A 17,259-nucleotide genomic window follows, 5' to 3' on the forward strand; every position below is an offset into this window, starting at 1 on the left:
AAATTAAAAACTTAGTGTTGCAAGTCCACTTTTTAAGGATTTTTACCGTAAATTTGCGTAGGCTATTAATTTTTACGAACAAAACAATTTTATAAATGGTTTGAGTTATCGGTAACACAGAAAGGGGCTTGTATATATATATATATATATATATATATTCAAGTTATAGAATGCAATTAGACTCTAAAAGAATGGAAAGAGATATAAGCTGTATATCAGCGTCAATAAATTTATCACAAAAAGTACCTTTATATTTTATGATTTTTCATATTGGATAGAAAGATTACTGTCGAATATAATACAGGAACGACGAGACTTTCTATATGTAAATATTCAAATCAGCTTAGCCTTGCAACATTCTAGCGGAGTTTCATCTACATTCTTCTAAAAGACTTGTATCCCTGATCAAAGTTAATTAAAATGTTTGGTCCACAGATATTATAATCATTATTTATTGTATTGCCATTTAAATGAAGTAATATTAAACTTTGTAGTGTTCTGTTTTCAAATTTAAACCTACAAACTAGGTATGATGGTCTGTTTATATTATAAATCAAATAATATTAAAAGAACAATAAGAAGTTTTTTTTCACAACTAAGCGTTTTTAAGCAGTTTTTGCCTCGTACACTCACCACTCTGTGAAACCAGCTGCCACTGAAGTATTTCCGAAGCAATGCGACTTAGAGTCCTTCTACAAAAGAGCGTTCCTATTCCTTAAGGCTGGCAAATTACTTGCGAGTCTTCTGGAAATATCTATGGGCGTCGGTATTACTTAACATTGCGAGCCTCCTACGCTTGGTATAAAAAAATATCTTCATCGCGTCTTCTCTTCATCATCTACGCGCGGAAGCATTAAAACTTCGTAATCAGGAAATTAAAATAGGAAGTGGTAGAAACTGATTTTTAGTGAAATAATATTGTTTCTTTGTGATAAACTTTATTAACATTGCTTAAAGTTCACAATTGATCTCATCTTTGTAAATGAATATTATAAATAAAAATAGAACAACAAGAACGTATTTCAGCTAATTTCACGGCGCTCACACTGTTTACATCGCTGCATAGCAAGGATACCACGCATATGGGCTTGGGATCTACCGATTCTTTCTCTCTAGTACAGTAACTACTCGTTAGTGCTCGTGCTGGAACAGATAAACTACACACATGCGTTCGATTTAGGTTCTATTCCCCCTCCCCAGGAGCGATAAACGTTTAACGCAACCTTTTTGGTCCGTGGATGTCGCATTCGAAGTTTCACTTCAATAAAAAGATAACATCTGTGTAACATTTGATATATTATTACAGCACTCAAGACAAGATTGTGACTTGAGATACGAAGTTTTGGAGTCCAAACACATATCCGAACTGACCTAAGCGGCAAGGTGCTAGCCTGCTTGTTGATATTACATACTTATTACTTAGTACATGGTATTACAAGATAACAGTGTCTAACAACGAAATACGTTTCGTAAAAAAAATTGATATATAAAAAGTTTAATTCAGTGTTGTATAAATTACAAAATGGTGCAACATTTCTTCTGTTGTCTCCAACGAGATTCTGTTGATCGCCGATTATATACTTTTTGTATTCGCTTTTTATGAGTTTTATTACTATACTTATTGCTTATGCGGGAATCCTTTGACTGAACTCTAGCGCATTCACAAGGTGTGCCTATCCTGCTTACAGTGTCAGTAGCACTAGGGCATTTTCTCTTTGACCGGCTACATTTTTTATAACATTTCTCAGGATCTTGACAAGGTGGAGGTCGAGGTCTGTGCTTGTGAACACTGCATGTTGGCGCTGATATACATGGTTTAATACTCTTTGTAGCTGCAATGATAAAACATGATTAGGAAAATTTATTAATTAACTTCAAATATAATTATTGTATTGGTATTGTATTACTTATTAATCAAAAACGTCTGGTTCGAAAAGTTAAGTTAGGTATAAAAAATAGACTTTATAATTAGTTGATGAATAGTTTATTTTAACAGTTACATAGCTTAAAAATCAAATATGTAATTAAATATTCATGAGGTCAACAAATTTGTTTGATAAACCAGAAGTTACAATATTGTACAACATTTCCGGCCTCTCGACACTCTCCCTCGATGACCCTTTCCAAGACAGCAATCCGCTTCTGATCTCGGCGACCCTTTCTTTTTGGTGTAGTTAAGGTACGAGTTGCTGCCGTTTAACCGATCATTTTTTCTCATCTTCGCTTCTTTTGACTTTCTACTCAGGAACTTTTCTACTTCCTTAACGCTTCGCGGGTCGGAAGCAGCTTTTAATTTTCCACAACTGCCGCATTTAGCTTTGGAGCGAGTTGACATGATGGATACCGCGCTGCGGCATGGTTTTATGCCTTTCGAAATGGTTTTCTTTAGGCATTTTTCGGGATTTTGACATGGTGGTGGAGTAGGATGACATCGGATGGGGATACATGACGCCGACGGCGTACACGGCGGATGAGACATTGGTGCCATGAACGTTACTCTGCAATACAAAAAATCGTATAAGTTGTTTTAAGCTTCTATTATAAAATTTCACAATACCAAGCCTACAGGTAACTTGCCACTAAAAATCTATTGTTTTGAAGAATTAATGGTTACTTACCTTAAAAAGTTTCCACTTTTTTTCCCTTTCACTGACACAAAATCACGCAAAAATAAAGATTTACTTATCTAGCTAACATATTTATGTTACTTACAGTAATGACTCATGGTAGGGATATTTCAGGATGTCTGAATCACCAGTGCCAATTTTTTAGTCTAGGTAAGAAAAAATAAATTGAGTCTCATAATACAACATATAAAATTACAACTTTGTACAAAAGTTCAATACCTTATCATTGTGTTTGGCTAAAGTTAACAAATTCACAATTGAACTTTTGTATTAAAAGTTTCCAGTGGCAAGTTAGGTTGAGGCTTATCTACATGGCTTTTTGTACAAAGCTGTACTATTAAACTGTACAATTACTTACCCATGCTATTAAATGTTACGATGGAAATTAAATCATATTACTCTGATATTTTACTTTTTTTTTGACACAAAAATTTTCAATTTCTGGCAGACTTATTGATTTTCTTTATTCAATGTTGACATATTTAATCTTCTTTTTGTGATGGACAGTTACACTTCCATAGAACACAATTATTACTGTACTTACATCACATAATAATGTGTTGCTATGGCACAATATATTTTTTTAACTAATTCGAGCTTATAGAACATTTACGAAATGCTGTTTGCTTAGTTTTTTTTTACATTTTATGTTTGTTATATTATGCCATTTGGCAATTAACACAAAATAAAACTATCAACAATCATAATAATACATTTATTAAAACATCTATAATCTTATACAATAGAATTTATGAATTAAATATCTTTTATAATCATTGTACAATTATAAGGCAATATATATTACTTGTTTATATGCATTATGGCCAATAATTGAAGGTTTCCCTTCATTAATAATATTTGGAGATCTTACACAGCCATATTTATTGAAATTTTTAGGAATGTAAAGCTATTTAAATATCATAACAACGCAGTTTAACAAAAATACCTTCTTTTAATGTAGAAGGTTAAAATTAATTATAGTATTAGCCTTCGAATACCAATTACATCACAAGTATATAGGGCAGATTATAAGGATGCATTCAATCCGTTTTCAATAGTGACATATTCAATAACAATAACCATTATTGTTAAAACATCAGTGAATTTGGCCAAAAAAGATCATTTTTATCTCCTTTATGAATAAATACTAAATCATGTTACACTACTTTTAGCATGTATAGGGCCTGTTGATTTATGTTTATACTGTAATGGAAATAGGACATTAATGTGTTAGTTAAAAAGTGTAATACAATTGATTTAGTCTTTGTGTATAAGGGGTTCTTTTTTTAAATTAATTTATTACATGACCATGGATACAAGTAATCCGTCATAGTTATAGAGTACACAAGCATTATGTTCAAAATGGGGTCTCATCTTTTTCAAAGCAATATTTTGGAGTAAATTTATGATATATAGGGCCAAAATTTTAATGATGTTTTTTCTCTGGATTGTGTGCGAATATTTGGTGTCGTGGTTCATTCATGTGAAAATGTGGACAGTGCTTTAGTTCTCTTTTTTCGACGTTGATTCCTGATAGGTCGGGGGTTGATCCTGTAAGAAAAAAAATTGTTCTAAATAATATTGCATCGTAAGTAAAAGCAAAAAGTACCAACATTAAATGATCCGATAAATTATTTACTTCTTTTAGCATTTATTATATGACATTATATTTCAGTTATAAAACATTAGTGAAACCTAACCTAATTACATATATACAATAGGTATATATTGAGCGTCAAGTTTAAGACAATTTAGAAAACATTAAGCCGCATTGATTATAATATGCGTATCAATAATATAAAAAAAGGGATTCGGAAAAAGATGTTTTTATCATTTTTGTCTCTTCCTTTGTAAGTTAACACAGGGCGGAAGTACTATACAAATTGAAGTTGAAATTAATTATACGGATACCAACCCTCAACACAGCAAATCACTTATCTTAATATACCAATAATAATAGTAACAAAAAAATGAATACTATATTACTCACATTATATGGAGGTGGAACATAGGCTGTTTGCGGTCTGTTGGGATCATAATAAGCGCTTTGCGCAGCTTCAGCGGCTTTAGCTTCTGAAAATTTTTGACAACTCTACTGCAACTTACATACATAACAATATGATATACATACAAACAATAACACAAGTTATATGCACACTAGTGAGCTATGGCTATATTAATCTTAGTTAATTATATATCTACTTCAGCTAGCACAAGAAAAAGGTATTAATTTACAAATATTTCACAAGTTATGGTATGAGTATCAAACATGTTAAAATATAATAAAATTTACCATAGATAACACCATAAAGGATAATAAACATATAGACCTGTAATAATTGTATTATCCATGTATTCTAACTAGAACACAAAACTGTATAATATAGCACATGTGACACCTGTCAATGAAATTTGATTAAATTATATGTTAAAAATTAAACCAGGTGAAATAAACATCATTACCAAGTTGGACGATTTACATCTCCTAAATGTAGAAATTTGTGCATTCTTTTTTTTTCAATATAATTAAAATTCACATGTGCTAAATAATAAATCAGCACTTACCACTTGAAGACATTCCAGGTGAAGGGACAAAACCTCCTGCAAAACCTGCCGCGGGTGGATTGTTACCCGGATATCCGGGCGGATTTGCGTTACCCGGGTAACTTGGTGGTGCGTTGGGATATCCGGACCCACCTGTTGCATCACTGCCCGAGAATCCGGTACCTGGCGGGTAAGCAGCACCCATCACGCCAGGGTATGGAGGGGGACTGTTTGATACAAATACAGAGTTCGGTGCTGGTTGGTCGGGAAACGCCTGTAATCAGAATTATTACATATAATCAGTTTATGAACTAATGTCTTATACAAGGGGTGTAGAATAAATAGTAACAATGCGATACATTTTCCTTGGAAAGAAATACTGTCAGACATAGCCTAGACATTAGATAAAAAATAACAAGAAAACAATCAAAACTGTTTTGGTTTTTAATAATAGACACTTGTTTGCGTCATTTGGGAATGTATGCTAAAAAATGCCTAAGTTGAATATCTCTGAAATTTATTTACTACGTAGCTGGTAAATAAAAACTGAGTTTAAAATTCTATTAATAACGAACGCACGAATGCAACGCACGCCCTATATGTAAATGACTGAACACATAAATTTATCTCAAAAATTCAAAAATGGGTGTTTGTGGATAGACTCAGGAAAAAGGTAATGCTTACAGAGTAAGGCGGGACCCAGCCATAGTAACCTTGTGGTGGTGGGGCGTAAGCGGGCGGCGCAGCTGCGTACCATGGCCCACTGGGTGGAGTGTAGGGCGGCGGGGGCGCATTCGGGTTGGAGTGACGGGATGCTGAAATGTTGCCAGTACCTCTTACTTAATTAGAATATTGCCTGAAGCCTCGAAGAGTGGTTATAGTTAATACTTAGGGTTATTTATCATCTTGACAGCATTGCACCAGTCCAGATCATCATGAATGGATTAAGGAAAATCAATTATGTAAAGTTTATTACTGACTAAAAGACCTATTTAATAGCCCAGAGAAATAAGAATAAAAAGAATTGAACAGTTAGTTATTATCATACTGGAGAAAATGTTATGATACAAATTACCTCTAAAAAAACCATACCATATATACAAATGTAGATGGTAATATAAATCTTATCATTGTAATGCATTAATCATATCTATTCTCAGTAAGATAAATCCTGATAAATGTTATTATATGTAAGAGTTATACCCAAATGTGCAGCTTTGAGCATTGCTGTTCCAAATTCAATTGCACCACCAGATTTAAATGTGATCTTAAACTTCACTTCACCAATAAAATTTCCATTTGGTTGAGCATGTATTTTTCCCTTGATGAAATTTGCACTAAACATTGGTTGTTCTACTGTTACCTAAAATATGACTATAAATCTCAATACATGTAAAAGAAGTATCTCAATATAAAAGAGTAATATTTAATTTATAATAAAAAGTAACTAAAATGTTCCAATTGCACTAGAAAAAAGGCAAGAGAAACTTTACTCAAAAATTTATCGGTTCATCGCATCCTACTGCATGATTGATATTTTAGTTGTGTATGGACTTCTTTTTTGGGATGATAATTTATTATTACCATTAAAATATAAAATATTTATTTTGGAATATAGGGCACGGATATAACTTATTTCATGTCATAAAATTTGAATCGGTAGACATCCCTACTCATCAGCACTACTAAGGTACTCCTTTAAAATAGCAAATTATCAAACTAGCCATTTTATCTACTAGATAATAGTTAACTTTATAGTAGGCCTTTTAACACAACTTCTCTTATCTTATATATATCATATATTAAAATAAAATTTATGGATCACTTACATCTTGCAATGCAACAAATGGGAAACTAAAAGATCTCACTGCATCAGTGTTAGTTTTAGAGTTATATATCATTCTGTGCGTTGTAAGGTACATACGTCCATTTTTGGGACCTTTGAACTGTGGGGTGTCATTGCCATACAATTCCAAGGTCACATTGTCAGAAAACAATATGATACTAAAATAAACAGAATTTAATTTATATAAGCAGTTCTGTTGATTAGTAATTCTGATAAAGTGTTAATAATGTGTTTTACCCAAATTCTATAATTATAATTTTCTTCAAAGCTCTTTTAGTATTATACTATTTATATAATATTTTTTATTAAGTAAAATACCAAGAAATATACACAGAAATTTGGTAACAATAATTACATAGTATTATGTTTTAACAGCCAACTAGCTGGATCTTGCAACTTATAGGCTTGTCTATTTCAATCACACCTATATCCAACAAGCTATATAAAAATAAAACGAAGTAAAGGCTTTAAAGTATATATTTATTCTCAATCAAATTTATCTACTAAAAAATGGATAATAGAATCTGTACTACTGAGGAGTGACTCATTATTATTGCACCATTATTATTGATTTTACAATAGGTAAACAATAGAAATCTAAAATAGAGACTACATTAACAGTTTCTAACAGCCTTTAAATTTTTTACAGTTATTTAATATTTTTGACAGGTGGTTTTGATGTAGTGGTAAAAAGAATTAAAAACGTAAAACAAACAAGTAATGCTGGAAATTATCAATTGTATTTAGTAAATGATATATAGCTGGGCCTAGGCGTGCTAATCAAAGTAAATAGTGCAGATACAAAGCGATGACGCAGAAACATACCATTCTCCGGCGTGTATGAGTACACCATGATCAGCATGAGCTGTATTAAGAGACATCTTTAGAAATAATTTTCTCTGGGACTTCAAATCGATTTACTTTTTCCACATTTACCTATTGACCATTAATATTTAAAACACAGAATCAGATTTTACAAAATACTCTCGACCTTTTCGAGAATTAGCTGATCAGTGATCACAAAATACAGATATAGATTATAGTGAATTTGTGATATAGACTATAGTACCGTAGCAGTACTTGAGAGTTTGGTAAATTGTCAAGTGTCAATAAATAGTTGTTTGCTCAATTTTTTAAGTTATTCTCGAAGGCAAACATTACGCTGAAATTTAACCTAGGATCCCCAGAAAACCATTATTCTTTAAAGTTAAATGTTCTAAAATTGTCACTTCTATCATTTCCAGAATGCATTTCGCGAATGTACACCCCATCATTTAGCAAGGATTCGTATTATTGACAGTAATATTTGTGAGTGAGAAGATATTGGTGACCGCGACCATATCTTCTTTTCTTGATCCCAAAATGACCGCACCTCGTTTCTAAATTCCTGGCATTTACAACGTGTTCCGTTTCCGACTAAAATCTCCTGCCTTTTGCTTTATCCTTTATTGTATCATAATGTATTATCTTCTTTGAACATAATATTAACCTATGTATATATTATTATGTTTGACCTAGCTTATCCCATTGTTTTCTTTGGATATGATGTTTCTTTAGTTCTTCTCGCGCGTAGTTTCCCTAGCTTTAAATTGAAATTTGTAACTGTTATAAATTTATAACTATTGCCAAAAAAATTCTCAATATATAGTTTACGGGTTTCATTTTACTGTGCCAAGTCGAAAATTAAAAAAATGTTTATACGTTCGGTGGTAATAAGTAGGTACTTTAATATTTTATAATGACCATTCAATTATATTTTAGTGCCAATCAATGATAATTATTGGGTAGTAAATGGCCGTTTATACAAATTAAAATTCAAAACTAGCTGTCAATGAAATTTATTAACTGATTCGGTTTCGTGACCCTTAGGCCGTTTCTCCACTTGAGATAATAAAGAAACGACGTGTAATACGAATCAAGGTTTATTGGTGGTGTGGCCGCACAGCACACTACAATGATACATTTAGGTATCTCAATTCGTGCGCACGCACACGCGCTTCACTCATACACTACACGATTCACAACAGTAATTATATGCTTCTCCACTACTCCGCCATCCGGTTTTTAACGATCCGATAACTTGCTAGATCGGAACGCAGTGTTTTATCGCTCCGAAGTGATCGACAGTGATGAACTTGTACAAATTTAGGGAAAGCAAGATGTCCAAAGGTTTTTTCAGGGGGTACATTTATTTAAGGGAATTTTTATTGTATACAATTTATGTTATTATTCGGGGCTTCAGTCATGAATTTCCTGACGATGACTGTATTGAATCTGAATGATAAAGTAATGTTTGGGACTTGGGTGTGATCTCTCACCGAGTTAGTTTACTCTCATCCATTAAATTCCCAGCCCATTCAACTGGCAATGCATATTTTACACAACTTGAATTGAAATTATTAAATCGAAGTAACAAGTTTAATCCTTTAAGACTCTGTTTATGATTTATTGCTTGTACTAATTTATCAACAAAATAACTGCCTATTTATTTATTTAACTGATCATCCTCAATGTTCAAATGTATATAATGACAATCTTATACCATTTGGTTTTATTCAGTTTTCAACACTCCATTCTCGTAATTGTAGAAGGGAGACAAATTATACGAATAATTTATTATTATATATTAATTAATTAATTTTTGCCACCCTTTTCCCGTAAAAGATTCTAAAGTAGGAAATGTCAAAGGGGCGAGTTCTGTATTGGGCCCTAAGTAATCTGTTAAAGTTTAATTACTTTGGTGATTGGTCTGTGAATTTTTTGAAGTTTGTAATTTGTAATTTTGTAGTACTGGCGCGGCGCGAGAATCAAGATTTTATTGACTATTTTAGTTTTGAACAAATCACTTTTATTATATTTATTATTTGCTACCAAGGAAAGTATGATTAGTAAATATTTATTTATTGAAATTTGTTAATCATGAATCAAGAAAATATAAAACCCATAAACAAAGATACGGTGCATAAAATATGTTCTGGGCAGGTATGAACTTAAAATATTGAACATTTTTTAAATAATAATGAATAAACTTTCCAATATGGACGGTCTATATTGAAAGTTTAACTATAATAATACGTAATTGTATGTTAAATTATAAGTGCGCTATAATTAAATGTCATGCTTCTAGGTTGTTGTTAGCTTAGCAATTGCTGTAAAAGAGCTTTTAGAAAATTCACTAGATGCTGGGGCAACCAATGTTGATATTCGTCTTAAGAACTATGGTATAGATCTTATAGAAGTTTCTGACAATGGTACAGGAGTAACTGAAGATAATATGGCTGCTTTAAGTAAGATTTTGGCTTTTAATATTACCTAATTTATTTAAAATAATTGTTGGCATAATATTCCATGCTAATATGTATTTTTTACAGCACTGAAATATCATACTTCAAAGTTAAATGACTACTCCGATCTACTTGGAGTTACTAGCTTTGGCTTCAGAGGAGAAGCTTTGAGCTCTCTTTGTTCATTGGCAAACCTTACAATTATCACTAGACATCAAACAAGTAGCTATGGTAATTAAAACCTTAATTTATAATTTAATAATAATAACAACTTATTATTTAATGAAAATATTCTTGCAGCAACTAAAATACAGTATGATAACAAAGGCAATATTTTGAGTAAAACACCATGTTCAAGACAAATAGGAACTACTGTTACATTAACAAATCTGTTTTCCTCTCTTCCTGTTAGACAAAAGGAATTTCAGAAAAATTCTAAAAGGGAATTTAATAAAATGACTAATTTATTGTATGCATATTGTCTTATATCAAAAGGAGTTAAGTAAGTGGTTTAAGAACTATTAAATAACTATTATCCAATTTTCATTGTCACATTTTCATAATATTTTCAGAATAACTTGCAGTAATCAGACACAATCAAACTCAAAATCAGTTGTAGTAGCAACTACAGGTTCACAATCATATAAAGACAACATAGCATCTGTTTTTGGACATAAACAAATTCAAAGTATACTTGAAATTAAAACAGAAAATGTATCTAACATCAAAGAAAACATATTAAAAGGCTTATCATTGGCAGAAGTGAAGGAACATAATGAAACAATTGAGATAGATGATGTTGAAATTGATTTATCTGAAGATTCGAATGATGCTGATGCAAATAAAACACACAATCATCAGAGTGATAGCTTTTCTTTGTCACAAAAATCACAAGGATATAAAAATATTCCAAGCCCAGTTGAATTGGAGGGGTTTATATCTTCTTGCGAACATGGAAGTGGAAGGTCTAGTACAGATAGACAATTGTATTATGTCAATTCTAGGCCATGTGAGCCAACAAAAATTATCAAACTAGTTAATGAAATATATAAACAGTATAATTCAAATCAATATCCATTTGTGTTTCTAAATATAATTATAGATAGAGTTGCTGTTGATGTCAATGTAACTCCAGATAAGAGAAAACTATTTCTTACTAAGGAAAAGGCCATTTTGGATGTTATAAAGGCATCTATAATAAAACTTTTTGAGAATATCCCTAGTTCATTAAAATTAAATTCCACTTTTAGTGAAGACCATTCTAAAGTAGTGCCTAATTTAAGTCAACCTAGAATCTTTAATTCTTTTATGCAACAATTTAATAAAAACAATGAAAGAATTACTAACTTGTGTGAAATATCTGAAAATAATAAATCCAATGATTTAAAAAGAAAATTACCAACACATTTGAACAGTTTTATATCGAAAATAAAAAGAATTCACGAAACTGATAAAAATAATGATCATGAAATAACTATTAATAATGAACTTAGTGAAGCAAGTTCAAACAATAATTCTCTCAGTGCCACAGTACAACAGGATATAGACTATGCTGAGGACATGCCATCATCATCAGAAACAGCAAATGTTGATGTGCAGGATTATAAGAAACTTTCTGATTTTATGGAAGCAGTTACTACTAGCAGACACGAAAAAAATGATAATGTAATAACAAAAGATATCATTTACTTAGAATCTACAGAAAAATTACCAACAACACAAATTTTAACACTATCAAATGTTATAACAAAAGATTTGCATACAATATACTGCAAAACAAAAGATCCTAATAAAAAAACTGCTAAAGAGAAAATTGAAGAAATAAAAACTTTATCAAAAGTTAAAACTGACTACAAAGACTTGGGAAAAACATCTAGACAATTTGTTACCTTTAAAACATCATTGGAACAGGTTAAATGCTTAACTAAAATCTATAATAAGAAAAGCAAAAAGCAATTACCTGAAAGAATAAAATTTAATAGCCGCATTGATCCGGTTTTTAATAAAAAATGTGAAGAAGAATTAAATAGGGAAATATCCAAACATTCATTTAAAGAGATGAAAGTGATTGGTCAATTCAATCTAGGATTTATCATTACCCTCTTAGATGATGACCTTTTCATCATCGACCAGCATGCTACCGATGAGATTTATAATTTTGAGACTTTACAGAAAACTACTGAACTCACAAGTCAAAAATTGGTAATGTAAGTTTCTTTTACTACTACTTCTCTTAAACTATTTCTTTTTCATTTATATTTTTTTGAAATATTTAATGATGTGAAAGGACCCAATGAAGATGGATGAGAAATAATGAATGAGTTTGAAACTATAATTAAATTCAGAACTTTCTTAGCAAACAAAAGTTGTTTTAACTTAACGGTTGAATAAGCTCAAAACTTACTAAGATATGTATTTTAATTAATTTAGGCACAATTATAAAATACAAAAACTATTCACAAGCGTCAGAATTGGGGCTTAGCTAATTAGACTTTATGTAAAAGGTTATAACAGGGAACAATAGTAATGGTTGGCCATCAATTAAAAAATTTAATTAAATTTTTAGCCCTCAGCAACTTGAGCTAACTGGCGTCAACGAGCAAATATTAATGGATAATTTAGACATATTTAAAAAAAACGGTTTTACATTTGATATTGAAGAAAACGCTCCTATAACCAAAAGAGTTAAATTATTGACATTACCAATGTCTAAGAACTGGATATTTGGCAAGGATGATATTGAAGAGCTTTTATTCATGCTAAAGGTTTGAAAAAAATTATTAATAACATTTTGAAACACTAGGTGATCAGTCTTACCAGTGCAGAATTTTACCACCTGTATAGATATATCTTTTTACACATACTTTTTTGGTTTTACGTTTAACATGTAATTGTGTGAGCAGTATTCACAACCAGCAGGCAGGACGCTATCATACTCACAAGTATAAAATTATATTGGCTACTATGGTTTAAAATTATTGTATCCATGGGGATAATTGCCAATTTTGTTTATTAAATTATTATTCAATATATAAGAACATAATTAAATAGATTTTCTGGCCTTTAAGGAATCTCCATCAGAATACTGTAGGCCTAGCAGAGTAAGAGCCATGTTCGCGTCGCGAGCATGCAGAAAATCTGTCATGATAGGCACGGCTCTTAGCAAGGCGGATATGAGACAGTTGATCGATCATATGGCTGAAATCGACAAGCCCTGGGTAATAATCAGTTCTATTTTCTTTATAGCCTTATATCAGATATACAAAATATATACGTTATTTTATTTAAATCTACGATAAACGATTCTGTGTCCCTGTGGGGCCTCCCTATTATTTTTCCTTACAGTACACCAATGTTGTGCAGTTTTTTGTTTTTCCCGCCATTTCCATGATTTTACTATTATTAAACATATATAAAATACTATTATTTAACTTTATTTCAGAATTGTCCACACGGGAGGCCAACAATACGCCATTTGGTTAATTTGGCTATGGTTCATACTTGTTAATTCATTTTTATTTTCTTTAAATCATGGCAACTAAATTATATACTAAATGTTTTTTTATTACTTATATTCAAAACAGTACTGGGATATAAATAAAATATTTAAAACTTTTAGTTTTTACTTTATATTATACACTAATAGTTTTAAAAATATTAAACCCTGTATGTGCAGTTGTAACCATTACTCCAGGTATCTGCTTGTGCCAGTGAAGTTCCTTAATATCTGTCTGTCCTTGATGTATAAAAAGTAGTTGGGGTGGTAAGTTCTGGAATAAAAATTCATGAATCAAAAAAAAAATCAAAGAAACATTTCACGGACTTCTTTAAATATAAAATATTTTAACTCCAACGATTTTCATGAGGGGGTTTCGGGGTCGATAAATCGATCTAGCTAGCTAGATAAAAAGAATATATGATAGAAAATAACAGAAAGGTGGCGTTTGAGTAGTCCCCATTCAAACTGAAAATGCCTCTTCCTCACATCTATCAGCGAATAATAATACTATTTTTTAAAATTGTTTTAATGACACAACATCACTAAAGCTATTCCAGCATATATATTCTATATTATTCAAATTTCATCATTTTATTAGTATGTCATTCGTACTTAAATATAATTTCCTAAAAACACAATGCTTTAAAAAAAAAAAAGTCATCCAGGGACTTCTTATTATCTGTGCAAATTGCACTGTGTAATTCCAAGTGTTTGGTAAACCTTTTCATATAATATTGCAAAAAATCAGAAGCTAGTAGTAATATGCTACCTATGATTACAATTGTGTATAATTCCTATTGTTTAATTGAATGTTACCCCACCTTTAATTCCTCATCAACAACTTCATCATCATCTCGTTCAACAGCCAAGTCCCAGAAGGCCACCTGATTGTCTTCACCAGAAGATGCCAAAACTGAAGCTTCTGTCCAATGCCACTCTACTGAGGTTATTGGTGCTGTATGGTGTTTGAATGTACCAACTGGGGCAGTAGGGAATTGTCTTAAATCCCATATATGTAAGACTCCATCATCTCCACCTATAAAAGGAAAGTAATAATTATATTACAATTTGCATTCATATGTATTATAATAGGTTGGCAAATTATTATATGGTTTCATCTGGTATATTTATCCCACTAATATTATAAACTCAAAAGTTTGTAAGTATGAAAGTAAAAACTACTGAACGAACTTTATTGAAACTTTACAATATCATCATTGTTCAACTCATCTATATACTGTAAAGAATAACCTTATGCAGTCATCTGAATGCAACATAATAATATAAATTATACATTAGAATAACACATAAGCTACAATTTATAAAAATATTGTGTGTGAATTATCCAAAATATCAAGTAGGAAAAAATTCTACCATATCCTGATATTCTGGTGTGCACTGCTAGAGTTACACATATGTACAAAAAAACCCACCACAGTATTTATCATCAAAATAGTGAACCATAACTACTTTAATAATTGATAATTTATTTCAAATGCACATTTGGTAGTAATAAATTTATTCCTGAATGTACATAGATACTTTTGTTGCTTCTGATATTCAAAGTATATAAATTATGTCTTTTACGCTACATCATTTACACAAATATTATTTTAATCCTGTGCAGAAAAAGGCTCAGGCACCAGCTAGCTTTTCTATTTTCATTCATTTTCCTGTTTGGTTGTTTGTTGAGTTTTAAGCCAGGCATCTTTAGTGCTTTACAAAAATTTGGTATTTTAATGAAATATCCAGACGAGCAGTAAGCACTGTTAAGAGCCTACTAGATCTTACAATGTCATTGATAGAATCAATCTAAAAAATATACTAACCACTGGCTATAAATGGTTCTTTACTATTCCAGGATATTACATTCACATCATTTTGATGAGCATTTTCTGCAGTCAACATGCACGCTTTACTTGGGGCTGCTCTTGTGTCCCATATCCTAATGGTTTTGTCCACTGAACAAGTTGCCAATACATTCCTAAAAACAATAATTTAACTGTTTTAAAATTTATTTAGCATAAAATTGCTATTTATCAGAATAGTAGGTCAAGATCAAGTTATATTATGAATATATAAATTAAAAAAAAACCTTTCATTAGGAGACCATTGGATATCTTCAACTGAGCCTGTATGTCCAACCAGAGGTCTTTGATCCACTGTCCATGTTCCAGCTTCATTTGGTTTCCATATGTGGATGTCCCTTCTACAATCTCCTGTTGCTAACACCTGTAATTTTATACACAATTTAAAATTTAAATCCTAAATAGAGTTATTGTAAGAATGAAATAATATTTTTCCACCACATTATAAAACATATGCAGCAACTTACACCTGGCTCAGTTGGACACCAATCTAATCCAAAGCCTTCTAGCTGATGGCCATTAAAAGAGTATAAAGGTTTAACTGGATTAGTCACTGTATCAAGATTGTATCTTTCTAGTAATGCTGGTTCATCAACGGCTTGCAATTGCTGAGTTATATTCCATACATCAACTCTCCCCAGTTCAGACCAACTTGCTGCTAACACAGAATTTTTAAAATTAGTTGCCTGGAACAAAAGAGTAGTTTATTATGACATTTTAGTAAGTTACTTTAAGTACAAATACAGTATTAATTTATACATAACAATGAATTATGTCAATTCCTACAATCTTTAAGGTAAAAATGATTTCTGAAAGGCCTTCTGAATGGGTAGACATATAACATTAAGTTGAATAATCTAACGACTCAATGTTTATGTATTAGTATTAAAAACATACCCTTATCCGATTGACACAGCCTTGGTTTTTAATGACAGCAAATGTCATTTCTGGTTTCTGTTCTTCATCTTCTTCCTCATCATCGTCATCTTCACTTTCTGATTCTTCGTCCTCTCCTTTTGAAGTTTGATGTAGGTTTGACATCTTGAACACTAGAATACTAAACATAAAAGTTATTAGCCTGAAGAAGCACAAGATAATTTTTTTTTACAAAATGTTTATACTTATTAAGGTGTGCGCTTTGTGCTTGTGTACCGGCGACGAGATATGCTGTCATCGGAAACTGCTGTCTATCATTTCCTAGATTATCTTGTATAATATCAAAGCTTAGACACGGAGCTCCGGTCTGGGCCTGGTGCAACATAACATACGCAGACTGGTCACATACTAGTTGCTCATCTTCTTTTAGTTCTTGACCGGGAAGGAATGTTTTGGGACGATCGTCGTCGGTATCTGATTTTTCGTCCATCTCATCATCCTCGCTTTCAGAGGAACTTCCTTCCATTGGTTCTTCATTTTCCATTGACATTTCTAAGAATTTTATTTGCTACAAAAATAGTAAAATAACTAATTATTCAAAATATATAGTTTAAAATAAAATAAAAGAGCACTTTCGAACACGTGATTGGCAATGTCAAAGTCGAAAATAAGTGTTGTCAGTGGTCAATTGTCATTAATTAATATCTTATAGATA

The 17,259-nt window shown here is 31.4% G+C and overlaps 3 protein-coding genes across 5 annotated transcripts; 1 reads left to right on the top strand and 2 right to left on the bottom strand.

The window, feature by feature from the left end:
* Nucleotides 1–3,326: 3,326 nt before the first annotated feature.
* LOC111003045 (WW domain-binding protein 2) lies at nucleotides 3,327–8,053 on the bottom strand. Its single transcript, XM_022273398.2, has 7 exons — nucleotides 7,843–8,053; nucleotides 7,001–7,175; nucleotides 6,375–6,534; nucleotides 5,856–5,986; nucleotides 5,193–5,445; nucleotides 4,618–4,700; nucleotides 3,327–4,178 (listed from the first exon to the last, which is right to left on the bottom strand). The coding sequence occupies exons 1-7, from the start codon at nucleotides 7,896–7,898 to the stop codon at nucleotides 4,131–4,133; spliced, it is 906 nt and encodes a 301-aa protein (XP_022129090.1). The 5' UTR covers nucleotides 7,899–8,053; the 3' UTR covers nucleotides 3,327–4,130.
* A 1,754-nt stretch (nucleotides 8,054–9,807) lies between these two features.
* Nucleotides 9,808–13,919, top strand: LOC111003053 (putative postmeiotic segregation increased 2-like protein 1). Of its 3 annotated transcripts, none has more exons than XM_022273405.2 (8): nucleotides 9,808–9,999; nucleotides 10,145–10,304; nucleotides 10,389–10,532; nucleotides 10,602–10,803; nucleotides 10,874–12,508; nucleotides 12,868–13,066; nucleotides 13,370–13,519; nucleotides 13,744–13,919. In XM_022273405.2, the coding sequence occupies exons 1-8, from the start codon at nucleotides 9,937–9,939 to the stop codon at nucleotides 13,807–13,809; spliced, it is 2,619 nt and encodes an 872-aa protein (XP_022129097.2). In that variant the 5' UTR covers nucleotides 9,808–9,936; the 3' UTR covers nucleotides 13,810–13,919. The 3 variants fall into 3 exon arrangements, with proteins under 3 accessions (XP_022129097.2, XP_022129098.2, XP_045483911.1); XM_022273406.2 differs by having other exon boundaries at nucleotides 10,886–12,508; XM_045627955.1 differs by lacking the exons at nucleotides 10,602–10,803; nucleotides 12,868–13,066; nucleotides 13,370–13,519; nucleotides 13,744–13,919 and having other exon boundaries at nucleotides 10,874–10,971.
* On the bottom strand, nucleotides 13,914–17,213 carry LOC111003054 (glutamate-rich WD repeat-containing protein 1). Its single transcript, XM_022273408.2, has 7 exons — nucleotides 16,790–17,213; nucleotides 16,566–16,725; nucleotides 16,136–16,354; nucleotides 15,896–16,032; nucleotides 15,630–15,784; nucleotides 14,622–14,836; nucleotides 13,914–14,071 (listed from the first exon to the last, which is right to left on the bottom strand). The coding sequence occupies exons 1-7, from the start codon at nucleotides 17,092–17,094 to the stop codon at nucleotides 13,934–13,936; spliced, it is 1,329 nt and encodes a 442-aa protein (XP_022129100.1). The 5' UTR covers nucleotides 17,095–17,213; the 3' UTR covers nucleotides 13,914–13,933.
* Between the last annotated feature and the right edge of the window lie 46 nt (nucleotides 17,214–17,259).

This window comes from Pieris rapae, chromosome 4 (assembly GCF_905147795.1).
Source record: "Pieris rapae chromosome 4, ilPieRapa1.1, whole genome shotgun sequence".
NCBI lineage: Eukaryota > Metazoa > Arthropoda > Insecta > Lepidoptera > Pieridae > Pieris > Pieris rapae.